This window comes from Dreissena polymorpha, chromosome 10, assembly GCF_020536995.1.
Source record: "Dreissena polymorpha isolate Duluth1 chromosome 10, UMN_Dpol_1.0, whole genome shotgun sequence".
Classification (NCBI taxonomy): Eukaryota; Metazoa; Mollusca; class Bivalvia; order Myida; family Dreissenidae; genus Dreissena; species Dreissena polymorpha.
The window spans coordinates 80,751,341-80,776,262 of record NC_068364.1 but is presented as its reverse complement, the minus strand read 5'-3'; the positions used below and the strand labels follow the sequence as shown (position 1 = coordinate 80,776,262).

The 24,922-nt window shown below is 34.4% G+C and overlaps 1 protein-coding gene and 1 long non-coding RNA gene across 3 annotated transcripts; both read left to right on the top strand.

The window, feature by feature from the left end:
* The first annotated feature begins 1,561 nt into the window (after positions 1–1,561).
* Positions 1,562–24,756, top strand: LOC127848570 (uncharacterized). The gene is made up of 2 exons (XR_008034587.1): positions 1,562–1,662; positions 24,244–24,756. It is a non-coding gene; the product is annotated as an uncharacterized LOC127848570 (long non-coding RNA).
* On the top strand, positions 11,934–16,037 carry LOC127848569 (toll-like receptor 4). Of its 2 annotated transcripts, none has more exons than XM_052381101.1 (2): positions 11,934–12,046; positions 12,432–16,037. In XM_052381101.1, the coding sequence occupies exon 2, from the start codon at positions 12,435–12,437 to the stop codon at positions 15,189–15,191; it is 2,757 nt and encodes a 918-aa protein (XP_052237061.1). In that variant the 5' UTR covers positions 11,934–12,046; positions 12,432–12,434; the 3' UTR covers positions 15,192–16,037. The 2 variants fall into 2 exon arrangements, with proteins under 2 accessions (XP_052237061.1, XP_052237063.1); XM_052381103.1 differs by having other exon boundaries at positions 12,009–12,059.
* Positions 24,757–24,922: the final 166 nt, after the last annotated feature.

Here is a 24,922-nt window from a genome sequence, read left to right as displayed (position 1 = left end):
AAGGCCCCTTTAACTGACGAGAATTTACTTCAAAACATATTTCTTCTATTTGAATTTGAAAAGCGATCTATTTTGAAGCTTTTTCTTTGAAACTAACATGCATTTTATTTCAACATCGGTCATGATTTACCGTAAAAGTAAATCAAAAAGAATCCGGAGCTGAAATAACTAATAAACAGATACTGTTTTATTTCACAGGACGCTCCTTGGCTCACGAACATGTTTTGGATACCCTCGGTCTTGTTCCTCGTAATATTCGAAGCAAGTGCTACAAATGACACGTGTGGTTTGTGGTCTTACAGTTTTAAAAAGAATTCTGGTTTTGGAATGTGTCAAGCAGAAAAGGAAGTTTCTTCTTCGCCATCCACGCTTGATTGTTTACACAAATGCGGCGCGAAAGAGTCGTGTGGTTCTTTTGCGTTTACTACGTACGACAACACTTGTCATCTCTGTAGCTCCAAAAACTTATTGCAGAGCATAACACAGTCTGATGCATACATAAAGGTATATCTCAGAGTAGGGAGGGAGAGAGAGAGAGAGAGAGAGAGAGAGAGAGAGAGAGAGAGAGAGAGAGAGAGAGAGAGAGAGAGAGAGATAGAGAGAGAGAGAGAGAGAGAGAGAGAGAGAGAGAGAGAGAGAGTAGAGAGAGAGAGAGAGAGAGGAGAGAGAGAGAGAGAGATCTCTAGAGAGAGCTAGAGGAGAGAGAGACTAGAGAGAGAGATAGAGAAGAGAGAGACAGAGAGAGAGAGAGAGACACAGAGAGAGAGAGAGACAGAGAGAGACAGAGAGAGAGACAGAGAGAGAGAGAGAGAGACAGAGAGAGAGAGAGAGAGAGAGAGAGAGAGAGAGAGATAGAGAGAGAGAGAGAGAGAGAGAGAGAGAGCTCGAGATCTCTCTAGAGAGAGATCTCTGTCTCTTCTCTTTAGATCGATTCTCTCTTTCTGATTTGATTCTTCTCTTTCTTTCTTTCTATTTATCTAGCTCTATTTCTCTATCTTCTCCTCTATCTACTTCTAGCTATCTCTTAGATCTCTCTCTCTCTATCTTTCTTCTCTTTCCTCTTTTCTCTCTATATTTCTTTTTGTCTTTATTTTTTTTTTTCTTATTTTTCTTTTTTTTTTTGCTTTGCTTTTCTTTCTTTTCTTTCTTCTTTTTTTTTATTCTCTTTCTTTCTTTTTCTTTCTTAGGGAGGGAGGGGGGGTAATTGCTGTACAACTTATGTCCTGTATTAAATATGATATTGCAACATGTCATTTCATGGTATTTTCAGATATGTTCATATGTTCCTACGGAGTACGTCCTTGTTAACCAAAGTTTAACTTGGTCAAACGCACAGGTGTTCTGCGAAGAGCATCACAATGGTTTGGCCATAGTGATGAATGAGGCCGACTTTGAATCCCTCGTACAGATATATGAAGCGTATACGGCTTGGATTGGAGGACAAAAGATCATGGATACATGGCAATGGATAACTCGAGAGCGAACCCAAATTGAAATGGAATATCAGCACTGGAACCCTGGTAAACCTGTCAATTACACCGATGCTTGCATTGCAATGTGGACCTCAAGTGGTTGGCAGGACTATCCGTGCACAGGGAATATGTGGTTCATATGCAATTCAAAATGACAAACACTATGTGCATTACTTTGATATAAATATGGGTCTTGCTTTGTGAAAAGGGGGTTTCATGCACGTGCGTTTCCGCTTTTACACCAGTTTCCGTTAAAATAAAGTATCTTCTTAGCAATAATCCAGTTCAGGCGTAAAATGTAGTCCTTGACTAGTCTGGGACGACACTTTACGCACATGCATTAAACCCTTTTTTTCACAGAGCACGGTCCATATAATGTTCTTTACGTGTACATGTTAGAAAATTGCATATTTTTGTTTTGCGCATGGAGTAGGTAACGCACATTCGGTACCCCTCGCAGATTATCAATAATCGGTACTTATCCGATGTTTGACGGAAAGGGCCGAGAATGTGCGATTGGGTAACGCATTCGGAAGTCCTGAGCAAAGAACAGTTATATGTAAAGACAATATATAAGGAAAAAATTATGCAATTATTTTTAGTGATAAAATGTTTTTAAATGATTCCATATAAATTAAAAATAACAAAAAATTTAAGTAACTTGTGACCATCGTTGTAAGCAAGTGTATGCTTTTCAATCGTTCTCTTGAGGCTTTGGAAGTTATGAGAAAAAACAGCAAATGCGCCAATCAGAAGTCCATGTTGTAATTTTTCTATGGATAAAAACATGAAAAATGAAACAGACTTTTTATTGGTATTCTTGTTTGCGTTTTGATTGCATCTTAGCATGCACGATTTTTCAACAGAATGCACCAGTTGATATATATTATAATGTAAATATCCGTATGAATATTTATACATACATGTATATTTGAACTCAAAATACGTTGTGCACTCAGTACATTTATTAGTGTTGTAACACATTAAATACACATGTAGTCCTTTGTTGTTCGTACTGACCAGGAAACAATAGCGAGATATTCTCACCACACGTTCAAAACGTTATTATCTTAAAGGGGCCTTTTCACAGATTTTGACATGTATTGGAGTTTGTCATAAAATGCTTTATATTGATAAATGTAAATACTAGTACTGGATCTAAAAAGCTCTAGAAAAAACAAGAATAAAATTAAAGAAATAAAAACAGTAATCCTCAACTGGGCTCGAACCACTGACCCCTGGAGTAAAAGTCTAACACTTAGACCACTCGGCCATCCGTGCTCATACAATGAGGGATGTATTTTATACTTTATATAAGCAATCCTCGTAGTGTTACAAACTATAACGACAACAGCATAAGTCTCCCAATTAGTCAATCGTTTCGCGTTGAAATGCTTTATAATTTTCAAGAGGTCGATTTTTTAAATAGTAAAAAGTTGTATATAATCGATGTTTTATAGCATGGTAAATGTTTGAAGTATTACTTTTTCCTCACAAATATCATAACTACAACGAAAATTTGCGAATCTGAAACAATTTTTTTATTTCCTCAATTTACCAAATCGTGAAAAGGCCCATTTAAAGGGTCCGTCCAACAGATAAAGCGTCGTATCGACGCGATTCGATATTTTGGGAAACTACGAGGAAACAATACAAACGGTTTGAATATGAGCATGGAAGGTCGAGAGGTCTAGGCGAGAGGTTTTTTACTCCAGGAATCCAGGGGTCAGTGGTTCGAGCCCTGTTGAGGATGACTTTTTTTACTTTTTAGCACACCTGATTGCTCAGGTGAGCTTTTGTGACCGGTCTTTGTCCGTCGTCCGTCCGTCGTCCGTCCGTCCACATTTGTTCGTAAACACTCTAGAGGCCACATTTATTTCCGATCTTCATGAAACTTGGTCAGAACCTTTGTCCCAATCAAATCTCGGTCGAGTTCGAAACTGGGTCGTGCCGGGTCAAAAACTAGGTCACTAGGTCAAAAAAACGAAAAAACGTATAAACACTGTAGAAGTCACATTTCATGCCCAATCTTCATGTAACTTTGTCAAAATGTTTGTCTTAATGATGTGTTGGTTGAGTTCAAAAGTGGTTCCGGTCTGTTGAAAAACATGGCCGCCAGTGGGCGGGGCAGCTTTCCTTATTTGGCTATAGAGAAACCTTGTAAACACTCTTGAATTCACATGTTTGGCCCAATTTTCATGAAATTTGGTCAGAACATTTGTTTCCTTGATATGAGAGTTGAGTTCGAAAATGGTTCCGGTCAGTTGAATAACATGGCTGCCAGGGGGGGGGGGGGGGCAGTTTTCCTTATTTGGCTATAGAGAAACCTTGTAAACACTCTAGAAGTCACAATTTTTGCCCAATCATCATGAAAGTTGGTCAAAACATTGGTTTTATTGATATCTCGTACGAGTTCGAAAATGGTTCAGATCGGTGAAAAAACATGGCCGCCATTGGGCGGGGCATTTTTCTCTATATGTATATTGTGAAAACATGTGAACATTTAGAAGTAACATTTTTGGCCCAATTTTCATGAAATTTGGTCAGAACATTTGTTTCCTTGATATGAGAGTTGAGTTTGAAAATGGTTCCGGTCAACAACATGGCTGCCGGGGGGGTGGCAGTTTTCTCATATTTATATAGTAAAAAAAGCTTGTGAACACTCTAGAAGTCACATTTTTTGCCCAATCATCATGAAACTTGGTGAAAAGATTGGTTTTATATATATCACATAATTAATGCCATAATTATTGCCTTTACATTGTCGAAATATTCATTATATTATACAAAATCTTTGAAACACTCTAGAGGTCACAATTTTGTTTCAGATTTTATGAATCTTGGTCATAATATTTATTTTTGTAAGCAAAGTTTGATGTTTGGTAAGGGCGGTCAACTCAAAATATAGGTCACCAGGTCAAATCTTACAAAAACAAAATCACTCTATATGCCAGAGTTTTGGTTCAATAATGATGAAACTTTACCAGGATTTTGTCCAGACAATATCTAGGTCAAGTTTGACGTTTGGTAAAGATTGAATGAACCGACTCCTCTCTGGTGAGCGAACTAGGGCCATCTTGGCCCTCTTCTTTTTAAATTTTATTCTTGTTTTTTACTGGAGATATATAGTTCAAATGTTAAAATTTATCAATATAAAGCATAGCATTTAATGACAAGCTTCAATACATGCCAAAATCTGTTGGACGGCCTCTTTAAGATACTATAATATCATCTGCCGTCGGTCCAATACTACAAATAGTAAGTGGTAAATGCATATAGCGCATTAAACAACTGTTGCATGAGCTCAACAATATCTTGCCTAAAAATTATTTTAATGATCAATTCTGAGTTTATGTTAATTTAGTTTGTATGTTATTAGTGTGTTACTTGCAGTTAATAGTGTTCAAGAAATTCAATTGGCAGTGTAACGCCGTACAGTCGTCTATTCTATACATGTTATTGTCACCGTATGGACACGCCGGTTTAGTCTATGTAAAGAAACGCAAGTCACATACAGGTGGTTTTGTCCGAGGCCCAGTTCTTTTATTTTTGCCGCATAGACATGTCTTGCTAATAGAATTCTTCAAATTTTTAAAAACTAACGGAGTAAGTCCTAACTCCAAATTCGGAAAATACAGAAAAATACAATTTGGCTTACCGTATGACAAATGGCCTTTAATGACTTTTTTACACGGAAACACAATTTAGCAGAAAGAAATGAAGATTTTGATTTCTTGACCGATCTTATAACAAATTAGTGTGATAAGACTGTTTAAACAATTATGCATTTGAGACAATAATTCGGTATCACAAGGAGGGGATTTCGTTCTTTGCATAAGACAAGTGACTGATGGTCGAAACAACACTGCATAATCAGCACAAAAACAAAATAATGAGCAATTCTTGATCCGCGCATCATAACGTTTATTGTATTCCTGGTTTCAATTCATACCGTATCCAGGACTAAGTACAGATGAACAGTTTATAAAGGTCAATATAAATCAGCCTCATAACTCGTGTGGATTTTGGTCAGGAAAATATTTGATATGACATTATTATTCCATAAAATGTAATTAGCGTCCACCCGAGCCCATCGATATATTGATCGATTTCCTGTGGAATACTGTCTTAAAGTGCATGATTTCGCGTGTCGATACAGTGCATTAAGATATATCGGTGAATGTGTTTGAATAAAACGTGAATTAAGGCATGTTTACGTTTGATGTAGCCCGAACCCTTTATCTCTTTACTTTACTTCCGGTCAATTGTTAGCCGTATTTTTTATAGCGAAATAATTAATAATTCATCTTAGCTTTTGAAATCATTTCTTAGGTCACTCTTATGTCAAAGCAACCAGAGGTCTAAGTCTTCAGATATTTATTAGAAGTAATTAAAGCGAGCGAGAAATGAAATATACGTACAAGTTTATGAACTTTGTTTACAGTTTTGTTTCGAGAGGTTCATTTTTATTGGAGAGATAAACCCTATCGACCAATTTGATCGGTATTTTGCGGAATTTGTGCATATGAAAAAATGTAAAAACGACAAATGGCAAACGTAAAAACGACAATATTTCAGTGGTGTAGAAGTGTTAGCCTACCTTAAAAAACATTCCAATTTTATGTGACACGCAAAGCGCAACAAGTTAATGAACATAGCACAACAACAATCAGTACAACTGAACTGTTAAAAACTCGTTATATATGTACTTAATGCTTGGGGCGGTGTTCATCGGATAATCAATTGTCCAACCGAAAAAGCGCGCTGGAATTCTACTTGGAGTAGTGGAACATTTCGTGATTGCTATTTGAACTGCGAGTACACAACTTTCAATGCCATTAACCTATTTATGCCTGTAGACTCTCCCATCCTTCTAAATTGGATCATTTTATTTCCAAAATTAGGGATGTCTAGTATATATATTTCTTTATTTAGAATATTTCTTACAGAAATTCCTTTAAGCAAACAGCGCAGACCCTGATGAGACGCCGCATCATGCGTGTGCTTGTGTTTGTGTTTATGATCGAACTTTAGTGTTTTAGTATAAACTAAAATCAAAGTTAATATTTACCTTATCTCAATCAAGTTAAATACATGTTGAAGTGAAGGTGTTATTGGTAAGCAATAGTTTTTTGTTCTTCATTCACAGAACTATCTTCTATCATATACTTTCTTGCATGTTTGACGCATGTTAAAAGATCCATAGTATATGTTTTTCTATATTTAGAATATTTCTTACAGAAATTCCTTTAAGCAAACAGCGCAGACCCTGATAAAACGCCGCATCATGCGGCGTCTCATCTGGGTCTACACTGTTTGCCAAGCCCTTTTTTCTAGACGCTTGGCATAAATGAGTTAAAGATACAAATATCCATAACAAATTAAGTTATACATATTTATATACATGGATGAATACCTGTTGCTAACTTTTTATGTGCATTTTACTTTTAAATCGTCCAAGTTGATTCGTTCACGCTACACGCATATGTATTGTCCGCTTGCAATAGTTTTAGACGCGATTAGATCTAAATGTGTTTTCCCATTACATTTCAGACATGTATCGGAAACTGTTCTTGTTGTTACCAGTGTCTATTAACATCGATTAGTAGTTAAAAACAATAGCCATTATTATATTATATCATTTTTTTTGCAAATTTTCTGTTACTTGTAATAATATATACTTATTTTTATTGAAGTGTTGAGGTATAAACTTGTACGTGTAACAATGTTTCTAAGACTAATTAAAAAATAAAAATGTCAATTGTTGAACGTATACAAATTCCGTAATTAAGTAACAAACTCATGACTTTTAAGAGCATACTTCAAAGGAGGGAAAATGTGTATTATAATAGTGGCATGCATTCACTCTTTATTACAAATTCGACCATTTGCCATGAAAATACGTTAAATAGCTTCAATTTCTATCACAGACCCACTGATAGGTATCATCTGATCTGTGTTAATAACGGGACGAAATGTATGAACAACAAAGGTCGATAATTTATATATTGTACACTTAACTGATGAGAATTAACTTCAAAACACATTGCTTCTTTTTGAATATGAAAAGCGTTCTATTTTGAAGCTTCTTCTTGGAAACTAAAATGCATTTTGTTTTAACATCGATCACGACACAGAACGTTTGTTCCATATAGTGTTATACAATGGTGCCGAAATAGAACATTTGACAATATATTTTGCTGTATTATATCTAAAGGTAACAATTTGACATAAGTACAAGGATATCAAAAAGAATCCGGAGCTAAACGAAACAAATAAACAGATACAGTTTTATTGTTTTATTTCCCAGGACGCTCCTTGACTCACGAACATGTTTTGGATACCATCGGTCTTGTTCCTCGTAATATTGGAAGCCAGTGCTAAAAATGACACGTGTGGTTTGTGGTCTTACAGTTTTAAAAGAATTTTGGTTTTGGAATGTGTCAAACAGAAATGAAATTTCTTCTTCGAAATCCACGCTTGATTGTTTACACAAATGCGGCGCGAAAGTGTCGTGTGGTTCTTTTGCGTTTACTACGTACGACAACACGTGTCATCTCTGTAGCTCCAAACACTTATTGCAGAGCTTATTACAGTCTGAGACATACAGGAAGGTATATATCTCATATGAGTGAACTACGCTTTTAAAACCAATTCTTCATAAACCTTTTTTAGTCATATATTACATAAAATATGTTTTACTTTTCTTTCCACTTAAGTTAACTTTGTTTATGCCAATGCTAAAATTAATTTTTAATCGTTTTTAAATATTTATGACATGTATTTTGCTTTATATGTTATATATATATATATATATATATATATATATATATATATATATATATATATATATATATATATATATATATATATATATATATATATATATATATATATATATATATATATATTTGTATATGTGTATAACCAAATTTAATTTAAAACATAAACCTTTAACAGAAATTCACGTCACTTTGGAGACATGGAATTAATTATCATAATTTGTGTTAACCATTTAAGCTTTTTTGTTTGGTTGGTTGGATTCTTTACCGTTTAAACATTATTTCGTTCATATCACGGCGGTCGGTCACCAGTTTACATTTTTTGGGGGTAGCTGGTTACCAGCGCTAAGTGCACATACTGATGCCAGTAACTGACTATTTAGGAATGGAAAAATGGTCATAGAAAATAGTGCATGACCAATCACCACACACGTTAAGTAGCCGTGGTGAGAATCGAACTCGCGACAATCTGATTTGTAGTCCTGCGCTCTACCAACTACTGCCGACAGCAATCGGGAAATGGAAATATTGATATCAACACTCGACTTTAAACTGTTTAACTTGTATGTAGTACATTGTCACTCCAAACGTAGTAATCTGATACTTTAAATCAAAGTTAATCGCTTGACTAAAATTTGCACTTTTTTTTAAACAATTGCGGCCTAGATTTTGTTTATACATAAGCTAAAGATGTTAGTTTTTCGACCATTTTAAGGTGCGTTCATTATCTGTGGAAACATAGTTACAATTCAGATTATTTCATATTCAATTGGACAAAAAGATAAAATTTGATTTAAGAAGTACACTTATTTCTCAAATATCCTTATTCACCTTGTTTCATATAGTAAGAAAACAAAACTGTTGGAGCAAACAACAACAACAACAAAAATGGTTAAATTCATCTTACCTGTTATGGCGTGCAACGCGAACAAGACAACAAAGTTTGCTGTGTTCTTCACATAATAGCTTTATTTATCTTGTCGCTTTGCTCCGAACACTTCCTTAGCAAGTCTAACGTTGACTTGGCAATCGGCCATTTCTCCATTTGTTTTCTGCCAAACACAGGGTGAGTCTTGTAAAGTTGGTTGTGCAGTTTCAAACAGCTGTGGCAGAAACCCTTAAAGCATTTCTCACAATAAAACTGAGCCTCCTCTCCTGGCAGGCCGAGCAAGTATTGTCCCATATCGTATCTGATCCTTTTGGTACAAGCGAAGACTCCAAGCTGGAAGCCATTTTGTTCGCAGTTAAAGCAGAAAGTGTTTTTGTTTGGACACATATACATCTTCCCAATGCGTTGCTACAAACAAAGCTCTCTTTTCTTAGTGTTAAAGGCTTTTTTTACAGTCTTTTGCACAGACTTTTGATATGGGAAATACGATTTAATTAAAATAATGTTATGTTCCATATGGCTTCATACCATATTTTTAGGTTAAGATAAGATTGCTTGGGCAAAGTTTGTATTTTAAGGATTTATTTTTCTTTTTTATCTTAATGATATACTCAAAGATTAAATTCATTCTTTAAAAGTTGTCTGTAAATATTGTATGATAAATAATATGTTGTAAATGTTCGGCTGTTGAATACGTGTATCGTAACAAGCTGAAATTATACGCAAGAGAAAAGAAACACATTAAAACCGAATTATTAAACTTAAAGAAACAATGACAGTCAATGAATGCATCAATTTTGAGACAAACGGCGCGAAAACAAATAGTACAAACTAGGGTACCAAACATTTCTTAGCTTCAAAACAAACTTATACATATCATTTATACATTTCTATACTACCAAAGTATTTAAAGGTCATATTCAACTGTACAACGAAATACTTGAATAAGTGTTTACACGGTGAGGGGTAGAAAAAATAAAACTGTATTCTGTGTTAATGCTGGAAAAAAACTACGCTTCAAGTAAGTAATGTTTTAATATCGGAACGATAAGAAAAGCGATTCCAACGCAGGGCGTCTGCCATATACCCAAAGAACCCAATGTTTTGCATCTTAGACGATAAACTCTTTAAATACTCATCTCATGTATTTACATCAAGTGCTCTTAGGCTGTGATCCAAATACTTTTTCTTATATGTCACTTTTTCTTATATGTCAAATCGTCGTGTTGTTTTCCAAAACTTAATATACATCTGCTTATAAAAAAGATTTAATTTGAACGTGTTTATCTTTATAAATAAGAATACATTCTTAAAACGAAAACTAGGAATTAATCGTGATTATTGTAGCATATATCTTCAAACAGAAAAAACACACTGTCCAACTATTATTCAGCCTTTCACATAACTGTTTATTCTGCATTTTAAGCGTTTTCAGTTCTTCTATCAGCCCATTTACAGTACGTTAAGCCACAAGACGTCTGACAAAAGGCAAACGATGAATTGATCACAACTAACACACATTCTGGACTGCCATGTCGTGTTCGTGGACTGCTAAATGATTTTTTATTTCCTCATAATATAATGCGTGCGTCATCAGCATATATATAAGTCGGTAATAAGACCATGCGCGAAAATTTATTTTTTAATCATAAAGAACGAGGCTAATATCTTTAACGCGAAGAATATTTTTTTTCATTTATAAAATTCATTTTATCATCATCGTCATAAATGTGCTTGGCGGAGTACATTCAGAAAAATTTATTATTTTGTCGAAAAATAATTGTTGCAAATTTCATATATTTAAAGCAATAGTTTGATGTATAAGTGTTTTAATCGTGTGGAATTTCTCTCGTCACACAGGCAAAGAAACATTGATTTGCATAAACAAATCCACCATGTCACAACTTAATGTACTGACATTTTCAAACTGGTTGTGATTTTATGTGTGTCTACATTGGTTGAATAATACACTATAGTGGCCAATTTTTAAACTTATACGAAGCATGTTTAAAGAAATACCCAAATAAAACCACATCACCGTGTAGATTTCTGAATGTATTTTAAAAACGTATAGTCCTTTTTGCCACCTCGGAAGTATATTTGGCTCGTTTATTCATATAAAAACTAGTTGGCGCCATTGATTAAGGTCCGTGAATAAAGTGGTGTGTGCAATTAAAAATATCAAATCAAATATATGTATATGTAGAAATATTGGATACTGTCCAAAAATTATCGAGCCAATTAAACAAAAACCTTGCAGATGTTGCATTAATGTATAGAATGATATCGTAAACATAAACTGTATTTATTTAACTGCTAATAACATATAATAATAAATATGCATCTGAATAGTCGTGTTTTTGTATGTGTCGATAGACTCACTTATCGTTTAGTTTGGTTTGCTGCATATACACATATATAACTGGTACTAACGAAGAACTAATTACAAACTAACGAGCTTCTTAAATTGCGGTCCTAAGATGAGTATTTATATTTCATAATACCGATAGTACCATGTGTGTGGCTCAATTCATCAGCCAGCAATCGCCATTAAAACCAAAGTACCATAAAATTTGAAATAAAACAACGTGCGTTTCCAAATGTCTTAAAATATGCATAGGGGAATGACTATTAATCAGAAAGTTGCATGCATCAAAATAGATGAAAATTGTCTTTTTAACAGGGAAGCAACTTAAATAATAACACGACTAATGTTTGCCGAGTATTTAAAAATAGCGTGATTTATCGAACATATAAATTTCCTTATTCATATCAGTCAATCTTGTTATCTTTATCAATTATTTCCTCATGGAACGTCTGTCGCATGATACTTTTGATTCTGTTTTGCAAGAGAATAACTTGTAAAAGCCGCATATGCAATGTTGAACTGACGCTGCAGACAGGTATGTACCTAATGTATGTCTGTATATTATCTTAACAATGATAATGAATGAATAGTTGAAACATAAGGTCAATGCTTGAAGCCCGTTAAATTATTTTTCTTATTATTTTCCTCCTTATTGAGTATCTCTTGTCTCCATAACTGTTATCAAATAAACGGCTGTGTTGATTGAGATAATCACTGAAACGATGTGTATACTTTGCTAAAGTATAATATGTTATACATTCGCGAGTGTTTTGACACTTGCTTTACAATAGAACAAATTCGATCACTTAGTTTCGATAGAGTTCATTCCTAAGGTGTTAACATTTAATTTTTAACAATCATGTTAATTGCATAAAACGTAAAGCAATCGCTTGAATAAGGAAATGGTTACTTACTTTCAGACCATGTCGATTTTCATGCTGCTGATGATTGGGCTGCCCTTGACCCCTCTAGCCGAACGTATTGATGATATGTGTTTCCCGTGTGTGTGTGTTTCAAGCGATGAACGAGGTTTGTACAAAGTGGACTGTAGATCCAAGACAAATCTGGAAGGGAGATTGCCACAGTTCAGGACAATTAATGACAGTCAGATTAGATCCCTGAATATGTCTGGTACAAGCCTCTTTAATTTGGAGAAACAAACACAAACACCTTTTGAAAATTATCGTAGTTTACAAGAACTTGATTTGTACAATACTTCCATTAATTTGTTGAAGAACAACAATGCAACAGTTACTAGTGAGACTTTCAAAGGACTTGATACTTTGGAAGTTCTCAATATCGCGCATAACGATTTCCCAGTTACAAGTGAAACTGACAGTAACGTTTTCGTACGTTTAACTTCTCTGAAAAAACTGTTTATGTATCAAATAAATGTGATATCAAGCGGTAATACTAGTTATCCAGGGCAGATCTTGAAAAATATTTCAACATTGGAAGAAGTATGGATTGATGGATTTTCAGTTGTTCCCTTTGGAACGGAGTTTCAGAATATGCCAAACTTAAAAGTCATTCGAATATCAGGGGACTTAATCAGGCCAATATGGCAGTACAAAGATTACTGTGACATACAAATTGTCGATGAATCCACATTTGCAAACTTGTTGTATGTCAGAAATTTATCGATCCTTAATTGTGGCGTGACCGCAATTTTGAGTAACGCCTTTACAAAAATGGAGCATCTTCGAATGTTAGATTTGTCTATGAATTATGAGTTGGGCTTCGACAATCTCGACGGTTTGAGTAGTCTTAATTCAGAACTAGAAGTCCTCATTTTGGACAGTGTAAAAAACACGAACAAACTAGAATGTCCGACCCAAATTATGAAATCGACGGTAGAATTGATTCAGCATTTAAAAACTCTAAAAATGCTGTCATTAGATAATAATAAGATATCAGAAATCGACAAAGATGCTTTTGAAAAAACTCCAGCAATTCTAGAACATCTACGAGTAAGAAGTAATAAATTTGAGCTAGGATATTATATGCTCTATGCATGTCAAATGAAAAATTTAAGAAAACTCGAGGCATCATTTTCCCACATGGATCTCCAGTTCACTAGTTTAAATGACAACTTAGAGCTTTCCCATCCTCCAATACATCTATATTATAATAGCACATTTACTGGGATAACCCATAAACATGTTAATACTTTATTTCTTCCAAAGGAGAACACAACACATGCAGGACATACCAATGATGTAGACTGCCTCAAACGTCCATTATACTATATTCCACCTGTTGCAATTACAGCTTTTCTTCCACCAAAACTGGAATACATCGATATAAGTCACAGTAAAATAGGATTTCCAATATACGGTTTTTATATCGATTCAGAAAACTCACTTAAAACAGTTATTGCTTCTAATTCGCTTTTGTACTGCTGGGCTGGGCCGGTACATGGCGTACACAATATCGAAACTATTGATCTCAGTAACAACTTTTGTTCAAATGTTAATGAAAATTTCTTTACCAGCTTTCCAAAACTAAAACGTTTACATCTCCAACGAAATTACCTTTACATTGTTGTTGCATATAAGAAGATTTTTATGTTAAACAACGAACTTGAATACATTGACTTATCTATCAACAGAATCAATAAAATCCATCCAAAACTATTTACAAATCAGACCAAAATGAAATGGATAAATTTATCATCGAATAATTTAATGGGCTTTGATTATACTATACCTCAGATGAAATCGCTACACGTTTTAAATCTATCAGCTAATCATATAATGACACTCAGTAAAGAATTGCGTTCTGATCTTGAAGGAATTGTGTCATCCAGAAACAATATAAATTTGACGTTAGACCTTACTGATAATGTCTTAACCTGTTCATGTGACAACCTGGAAGTACTAGAGTGGATCCTTGAACACACACTTCCAACTTCAAATTCTTTGATCGTGATTATATCTATATGCTATTACACTCATAATGTCTCTTCGGAGCTTCCTTCACCTGTATTGATCAGTGGCAAAGAGGATTTGTACTTCCAAGTTGCCTTTCTTCAAAAGTTTTGTCTTTCATACACACCGCTTCTTATTTCATTAGTTGTCATACTCTTTGTCATCTTTAATATCATCATTGGGGCTATCATACATCGGTTTAGATGGAAGATTAGGTACTGGTATTATGTTGGAAACAACAAAGATGTTAGTTTCAATGACTACATATCTATCGAAGGTTCGTTACGATTTCAAAGATTCAAATACGATATATACCTGGCGTACGAGGAAGACGCTCGAGAATTTGTGTTGGAAATACTAAGACCCAAACTTGCAGAACTGGGATATGGTGTGTTTGTACATGACGACATACTGGAAGGACTACCGCTTTGCAACGTTCTGACAAAATCTATCCATGCGAGTCGCGTTGTTGTTTTTGTGCTTTCAAGGGGGTCCAGAGAAAGTTTGGAATGGAAGATCGCTGCACATATGACGAATGAAGAATCAAACCACAGAGGAAAACCGATATCATTGGCGATGTTCTACGATTCCAACTCAACACGAGGACTCCCGGAGGGTTTACAGCTCATGAGAAGGGATGCGTTTATCGATTACCCTGCCAACGGTAATGAAGATGAATGTACCGCCTTTTTTGAGGACTTCAAAGATAAAGTGAAGTTTATTATGAATACCAAAACAGTTAACTCATAAGTTGTGATGTTTTCCTTTAATACCAAATAAAGTTTCCATATGTTGATCTTGATAGAATGTTTGTAATATTCAGGATAGCCCATAAGATATTTTCTGTCGTAAAATTAGTAAGGTCGATATTAATGTCTACTTGTTATGATTGCCTAAGTTGCATTTAAAATATTGAGTTGTGTTACCTGTTTATAATTTCGTTTGTAGGAATACTGTGTAATAATGTAAATTGTACAGAAGCATATACTTGATTTACTTGGATTGTTTCAACCAGCACTATCTATGAATAACAGGTTTCGTATGATGATAGAGGCGCTGACTTGTTTCAAAACACGCATGTTTATTATTAAACTCGTAAACACATGACAATTGTCGCGATACAAATACTAATTGTAAGAGACCTTTTCACAGGTTTTGGAATGCTTTGAAGATTGTCATTAAATGTTTCAAATTGATAAATGTGAACAACGGAACTTAAGATTTCCATAAAAAAATATAATTAGAGAAAGAAAAAAAGTTATCCACAACTGGGCCCGAACCACTGACCCTTGGGGTAAAGGTCTAGCGCTCAAACACTGACCCTTGGTGTAAAGGTCTAGCGCTTAAACCATTGACCCTTGGAGTAAAGGTCTAGCGCTTAAACCACTGACCCTTGGAGTAAAGGTTTAGCGCTTAAACCACTTAGCCATCCGTGCTCACATTGCACTCGTGTAGTTAATATTTTATATAAGCGATCCTCGTAATGTCACAACATATAACTATAACTTTCTAAATTATGCAATCGTTTCGCGTTTGTAATGTTTTACAATTTTTATGTATTTTTATTGTCAAAAGAGGAATATAATGGATATTCAAGAGCATTGTTTATGTTCAGTATTACTGTTTCCTTGACAAAAAAAACCACAACAAACATTTGCAGGTCTGTAACAATGTTTACCAAACGTTAAGGGTCCCTTTAAAATGTTATTTGTAAAAGTGCATGCGCATAAAAATCGCGTTATATTAAGTTGAAATAGTATCGCATCACATTTACATTTGCCAGATCGTATAACGTGTTGCTAACCGTCCGGTTTCAGAAATATGATCGCTTATCTTTATTTGAATAATTCCCCTCACAGTAAATCATCCTTTCGTGTTCTTTCATAGCCGTTTGGCATTTTTCGCCAACGAAGTGAGTATAAACGGTAATAAATTGTGAAAAGTATATGAGAAACATCTTACCGATTCACAAATGTATGAGATGCATCATTAAATTGATGCGAGCAATATCCAGATAGGTATGCATTTGCGCGCCATATTCCTGGGTTAAATAAAATGTGACAATTGATTTGTCGAAGATATTTTCCTATGGTCGTCCATTTAGTAAACCCTCCTACCTCGTTCGTACCATGCGATGTAGTAGGAATTAAAGTTTTCAATTTCCAACTATTTACTTTTTGAACGACGTTATTACTTTTAAATGCAATTGAAGATTGTATATAAGCAATCCTCGTAATGTCAAAACATATAACTATAACTTTCTTAATTATGCAATTGTTTCGCGTTTGTAATGTTTTACAATTTTTATGTATTTTTATTGTAAAAAGAGGCATATAATGGATATTTAAGAGCATTGTTTATGTTCAGTATTACTGTTTCCTTGACAAAAAAACTACAACAAACATTTGCAGGTCTGTAACAATGTTTACCAAACATTTAAGGTCCCTTTAAAGTGTTATCTGTAAAAGTGCATGCGCATAAAAATCGCGTTATATTAAGTTGAAATAGTATCGCATCACATTTACATTTGCCAGATCGTATAACGTGTTGCTAACCGTCCGGTTTCGGAAATATGATCGCTTATCTTTATTTGAATAATTCCCCTCACAGTAAATCATCCTTTCGTGTTCTTTCGTAGCCGTTTTGCATTTTTTTTCGCCATCGAAGGTAGTATAAACGGTAATAAATTGTAGAAAGTATATGAGAAACATCTTACCGATTCACAAATGTATGAGATGCATCATTAAATTGATGCGAGCAATATCCCGATAGGTATGCATTAGGGCGCCATATTCCTGGGTGAAATAAAATGTGACAATTGATTTGTCGAAGATATTTTCCTATGGTCGTCCATTTAGTAAACCCTCGTACCTCGTTCGTACCATGCGATGTAGTTGGAATTAAAGTTTTCAATTTCCAACTATTTACTTTTTGAACGACGTCATTACTTTTAAATACAATTGAAGATGTAAACAGCATACGTTTTTGTAAAAAAAACTATACATTGAACAAGACTATTGCCAAGCAATATATGTTCCCTACCGGCTCCACCATTGTCATAAATAATTTTTTTTAATATATTTGTTGCCAAAGCAACCATAATTTGTGACGTAGAAACAAAATGAAATGACGCGCATAATGCCTTTATTGCCATCTATCCATGTTTCAAGTTTCATGAAAACATATTAAGAACGTTTAAAGTTATCGCAGGATCCAGAAAAGTGTGACAGACTCACAGACTGACAGACTCACAGACTCACGGACTCACAGACGGACGGACTCACGGACTCAAGGACACACAGAGCGCAAACCATAAATCCCCTCCGGTGAAACCGGTATGGCACAATTATAATGAACTTGATACAAATGATTATACGTGTGTTGTTGCTTTTCAAGCACACACCGTCAGTTCTAGTAGTCCTAGTATGAATTAATTCTGAATGGGAGGACGCACATGGCAATCCCGTTTAAGCTAATAACACAAGTCGTATCTGCAAATTACGATTGTAATGCTTCGACTATGCGGAATGCAAATGTATTAAAACCAAACCAAATTAAAGCCAAAACTAGCTTGTATTAAAACGCACACGATACCCATATACAAGGGCTAAGGATAAGGAAGTTATACTAAATATGTGATATCGTGTTCATATCAAAATAATACACATAACAGATATTCCACAAAAATGAATAAATTACTTTCAACCAAAAAAATAATCGCTTTAAGTTCTCACTGAGGTACACTATATCACAGCATATCCACCAAATTTAGCAAAGCAATTCGATTATTTACTATATTTGTCTTAAAGGCACGTATTAACCACTATGTTAAGTATTTGTCAACTCTAATACTTTAAGGAAGAGCTATTGGGAGCGCCTCATGTGCATATATATTAATTGGTATACAGTGCAGTTAAGTATAAAATTTCCTTCAAACTGAAAACCAAATTTGTCAGCCGGAAGTAATTATTTTGATAACAAGATTTTAATGACGAGATGAAGGAAGAAAATGATGATTAAAAAAAGCAGATATATGTAATATAAACGATAACACGCGGCAGAGCTGGGCCGATCGTCTATTATAGGCCCCAGCCGCAAAATGGCCATCGGGCCGTTATGCCGGCAGCGGGTCGATTATAGACGTTCGACCAAGCTCAGCCGTGTGTAATTGTCTAATTAGTATGATTAATTGTTGCCCATATAACTTATTTATTATGATGTACGTTTTCAAGTCCATGCATAGATTTCATATAAAATTAAGGACAATCGGCGTACAAATTAAAGAAGTTAATATAATATCTCTTATAGCTTAACATCATGAGCGGTTATATACATAATGTTTTAATGTGAATATGTGTCACTGTTATAAATATGTAATGTATGTATATTAATGAGAATAAAGAATGAACCCTATATAACTGGCACTTTGACATAAAACACAAAATGACCAAACTGATAGGGAACGTGAGTCATCGGCCCCCGAAACTTCGTTTCCAACTATGGTGATGTGTCGGCTACTTGATTTCACTATATTGACAACATAAGAACACGTATAAGAAAACTTGAAAAATTTCCGTACGTATTTTGGACGGAACAAGCGTTATCTATAATCCATTGTGTATTACCGTGTCGAATTCCTGTAAGAAATAAATATGATAATTATTCAATTGTGCTTCGATTATCTCTAAAATCATATATATATATATACTCGTTGTTATCCCATCTTCACCACGACATTGACGGTATATAACACCCCATGGAATAGACTAGCCTCTATCCAACCTTGTTGATTATACTTGTAAGATAAGTATTTGAATAGTTGAGCCTTCCTCTGGGAAAAGTGTGCATAATGTGCTTATTTGTTATTTTCATTGTTTACTAGAAATGCGAGGGGATAAATAGAATACTATGATAAGCGTTGAATAGAGAGAAGTAATTGATGCACGGCTCGAACACCGAAGCGCTCGCCAAGGCTCGCGCTCACGGCGTTATAAGCATCGTAACATAAACTTCTCTTTATTCAACGCTTACCTAGGTGGTCCGTGTATATACCGTCTTTTCCATTTCCATTTTGTATTTGACACAACGAAAAACAAAAATCAACGTATATTAGTTCATATTCCGATTTTCTTACAACCAGAACAAAAACACAAAAAAAAGTTGAGTTCTTTGTATCGTTTTTCGGTGAATTAATAACAAAACAAAACAAAACAAAAATCTTATTTCTCTATTCATATTTCGTTTCAATTTAAATTATACAAGAATCAATATATGAAAATTGAAACACAGTGCCTGTTTCCATTTACCGTTCTTGAATTGATAAAACGGTATACGAAAAACGAGGCGCGCTCCGCTGTTTTGGAGAGATAAGTCGTGATTGATCTTTTTGCGCAGTTTTCTCCCTTAGATTTTATTATTTTTGAATACAACATGTAGACAATTTTAGACGAAGAATAGTCGAGTCTTTGGACAGCTATTATTGGCTACTCTAATGGGAAAATAAATAGATCTAATAACATTATATTACAAGACAATTACAATATAATAATAGAAAAATCAACGCTAATTAAAGTCCATTATTCAAAATACCATATAAGTTACAACTTTGAAATTGTTACAAATAATTTAGTTTATAAATAACATTTTCTAGGTACGTTTTTTCCACTTTTTGAATGATTTTTTACATGAACTAGATGTGTATAAAAGGAATAAAATAATACATTTTTCGACTTTTCATGCACTTTAACAGATCACGCAAGCCAACGCTTGCTTGCATGCGCGTTTCTCTTGGCAAATCATACACGTATAGTTACAGATATACAAGCTTTCCTATAATGGTATTCGAGATCAATTTTAGGAGACAACCAGGGTCTAAAACGGAACATTTCAACGCGTGCAAGTAGTTTAATAGGCGTTACGCATGCTATTCGCCTTCTTTATGAACCGTAACGTCTAAAGTCATTTTAAGCGGCGTTATATCATTGGAAGGTAAATATTTTGTAAGCATTAACTTCATCTTGAGCGCTCTTTCCGGAACATTAGATATGTTGTATAATAAGATATTAAATAGGCACAGTTATTAATGTTATTAATAATATTAAATATAATTATTTCAAGCGCAAAACGGTTTCATATTAGGTGTTTGGTTATAACTCTTTCAGAGCTAAAATCACTAGACATATCACAGTTCGGTTGTGAAATGTAACATGTATTTGTACTAAATCGAACGAATTGGAATGCCGCCGCCGATTATTGTGCTTCTTAAAACATCATTTGGGTCTAAGGGGTAATAATTATTGGAAAACGGGACTCAGGGGGAAGGGATAATACAGCTTTTAAAATGTAAGGATCTCTCCTTGATTACAGGACTTAAACGAGCTTTTTTTGTAAAATTAGTACTGAATTTGCATAGTATAGGGGCAGAGAAAAAGAAGTGTCATAAGATGCTATAGCCTATCAATTCGGTTGGATCGACATGAAATACCGGAACGTCGGAAAACATATTATGATCATTAAATTTGGACAAATACATAAATGGGGAAAAAACAACTGAAAATATCCACGTCTTCTTCCCTTACTACGTGTCTTTCCCTCCCCAAAAAATGCATGTAAAAAGCCATCCTGATCGAAATAAGTGATGTATTCTTATGTAAAGAAAAAAAGCACGCGCAACAGCCACGAATGAGTTACCTCCCCAACACAGCAGCACAGAGCTAAGATCTATAAATACTTTTTTTATTTATAGATTTCTGAACAGCGCCACTCGTTTTTTTGTTTGTTTTTTTAAACCAAGAACGGTAAACGGGACCAAGTTTTAATCTTTGATTTTCGTTATTTGAAGATTGAAACGAAATTTGAAGAGGGAAATACATTTCGCATTACGTTTTGTATAATTATTACAACGAAAAACGATAAAAAGAAGTAAATTTTATTTTCGTACTTTGCTTTTGTTTCGGTTATTAGAAAATCGGAATATAAACTAATATGCCTTAATTCTCATGTTTCGTTGTGTCGAATTCAAAACGGAAAAGGAAAAGACGATATATACACGGACCCAGATAAAGATAAGGTTTATCTAACAGGTTAGCTTTATCCAACGGGTAGTACATTTACATAAGGACTACTTTTTTCGGCCTTTCACCTCTGGTTAAGGGTAAAACGCAGTGAAAACTTTTAGAAGATTTAGATCTAAGTAGATAAGGTGTGTCAAGAAATTTAATTTGCTCTTAAATTTTGATTTACATATGAATTGAATGTTTAATTGTCAAATGGATATACCGTATAATTCGAGTACTGCGTATCGGTGGGTACGACGTATCGATGTAATCTAAAACATGCCGAATATCTCTCCCTAAAACTGCTTATGTCCGGTACCGAATGTTTCCAAGTTTTTTTCTTACTTAATTAAAAACCAAAAATAACCGTTAAGTGGCCTGTCTTTGGTTAAGTATGTTCTCGTTTATAAAAAATACGATGTCAGTGTTAAAATCGTGCACAGTTGCATAAGTTTTTTTAAGGATTGAGAAAGTATTTCGATTGCTATTTTACCGAATAGAAACATCCCATAGTAAAATGACGTCACATGGTGATGCGCGTGTTAGACGGTGCTGTATTTCTACATATATGGGCATGCTGACACGATTTCTATTACTCGCTCAAACTTTATATCATTCAATTGAAATAAAATGTTGCTTTTTTTCTCGTATATTTTTTTTTGTGTTTCCAATAAATATTGTTTATTCCACTTTTACAGCGAATTCGGTTGATTAAAGCCCCGGTTTATTACATTTCTGCTTTAAACCACGGCACGAAATGACGTCATTTTTTCGATAAAATGACGTCATAATTTCAGCGAAATTATCAAGTTAAACTTAATGTTTAAATAAAAAAGTTTACTGAATAAAAAGTGGAATAATAAAGTAATTGATAAGTGGTGATTTTAGATCAGGTTCATCATGCTCGGAACGAAAACGAAAAAGCACTCGCCAAGTCTCGTGCTTTTTGTTGTGTAAGCCTCGCATGATGAACTTCATCTATAATAAACACTAACCTATTATTCTCTTTTTTTTTCTTTTCAATTGTACACTATCGTCAAATATTATCAGAAGAGAAGTCGACTAGAAAGTTTTAATTTATTGCTTATGTGTTGTTGTTTTTGAAATACACTTCAACACCGTTATTTCGAAGTCGTCGGGACCGTTAAAAAAACTTCGGATTAACGATAATTCGAAATAAACATTTGACAGAAGACTTCTTTGGTTCTGTAAAAAATGAAACGTTGTGGAATTCACATGGTTCGGTTACACGCTTACTGAAAAGCGTAAACTAGTCAGATAGCAATAGATTTCCACTTGTAACAAACGGAGGAATAAAATGATTATTGTTCTTGTTTTTATTTTTGTCTTATTACAGAACATATAAAATATAATGAATAGCACAAATTATCAGACATACATTCATATTAATACATTGTCGGAAATTAATTAATTTTTTAAAACTAATATGCGATGTCTCTCTGAACACCGGCGTTCGCGCAGACGACAAAGGTGTAATTATCGGCTTTTGACGAGCCACGACAAAGGTGTGAAATTACGCTCAGTATTTTGCAGTTTTGACTTCGGATTAAAGATTGTTAATAAGGTGCGAATTATAGTGTTGGGACCGACTGAATCACTTCGAATTAACGATTTCTTCGGTTTAACGAAGTTCGGATTAACAATGAAATTTTACATTAAACAAAGAAGAACCAATATCGGGACCCGAAAAATACTTCGAAATAACGGGGACTTCGGATTATCGGTGTTCGAAATAACGGTGTTGAAGTGTATGTAAAATGTTTACCAAATATTATAATACATGTATATCAGAATAAATTCAGCGTCAATTCATATTTAAATTATATTTATTGCGTATTTCTTTGCAGCATGTGCTTGCAACGCGTCATAGTTGATTATCTGAACGACTTCAACATGTTCAAAACATAATTACAAATTAATAAGCTTGTTAACACGCTAATTGCATTATAAATTATGTGAGTCACGTTCTGAGAAAACTGGGCATATTGCATGTGCGTAAAGTGTCGTCCCAGATTAGCCTGTGCAGTCCGCAAAGGCTAATCAGGGACGACACTTTCCGCTTTTATGATATTTTGTGTTTAAAGAAAGTTTCTTCTTAGCAAAAATCTAGATAAGGCGGAAAGTGCACAGGCTAATCTGGGACGACACTTTACGCACATGCATTATGCCCAGTTTTCTCAGAACACGACTCATGCTATAAATTACTAAAATAATTGGAAAATTTCGTTCCAGAGTGTTTTAAAACGTGAATCGTTTAAAAAGGTAATTGCGGTACAACTCGTGTATTAAACATGATAATTATTGTATCATCTCATTCCATGTTTTTTTTTTCAGATATGTCCATATCTTCCTACCGAGTATGTTCTTGTTAACCAAAGTTTATCTTGGCCAAACGCACAGGAGTTCTGCGAACAGCATCACAATGGTTTGGCCATAGTGATGAATGAGGCCGACTTTGAATCTCTCATACAGATATATGACGCGTATACGGCTTGGATTGGAGGAAAAAAGATTATGGATACATGGCAATGGATAAATCGGGAATGGGCCCAAATTGAAGCGGAATATCAGTACTAGAACCCAGGTTATCCTGTCAATAACGCCGACGCTTGCATTGCAATGTCGACCTCAAGTGGTTGGCAGGACTATCCGTGCACATGGGAGATTTGGTTCATATGCAATTCAAAATGACAAGCACTATGTGCATTACTTTGGTATAAATATAGGCCTTCCTTTGTGAAATGGGGGTTTAATGCATGTGCGTTTCCGCTTTTATAATATTTCCGTTAAAATAAAGTCTCTTCTTAGCAAAAATCCAGTTCATGCGGAAAGTGTTGTCCCTGCACATGCATTAAACCCTTTTTTCACAGAACATGGCCCATAGAATGTATTTTACGTGAACATGTTTGAAAACTGCATATTTTTGTTTTGCGCATGGAGTAGGTAACGTATTCGGAAGTCATGAGCAAGGAACAGTTATATGTAAGGACAATAATTATAAAAGGAAAATACAGTGAAATTGTAGTGATAAAACGCTTAAACGCTTGCATATAAATTGAAAATTACCAAAAATTTAAGTAACTTGTGACCATCGTTGTAAGCAAGTGTATGCTTTTCAATCGTTCTCTTGATGCAGTGGAAGTTATGAGCAAAAAACAGCAAATGCGCCAATCATAAGTCCATGTTGTCATTTTTCTATGCATAAAAACATGAATAATGAAACCAACTTTTTATAAGAATTCTTGTTCGTGTTTTGATTGCATCTTTGCATGCATTATTTTTCAAAAGAATGAACCAATTGATATACATTGTAAAGTAAATATTCTTATGAATATTTATACATACATGTATATTTTAACTCAAAATACGTTGTGCACTCAGTACATGTATCTGTGTTGTACCACA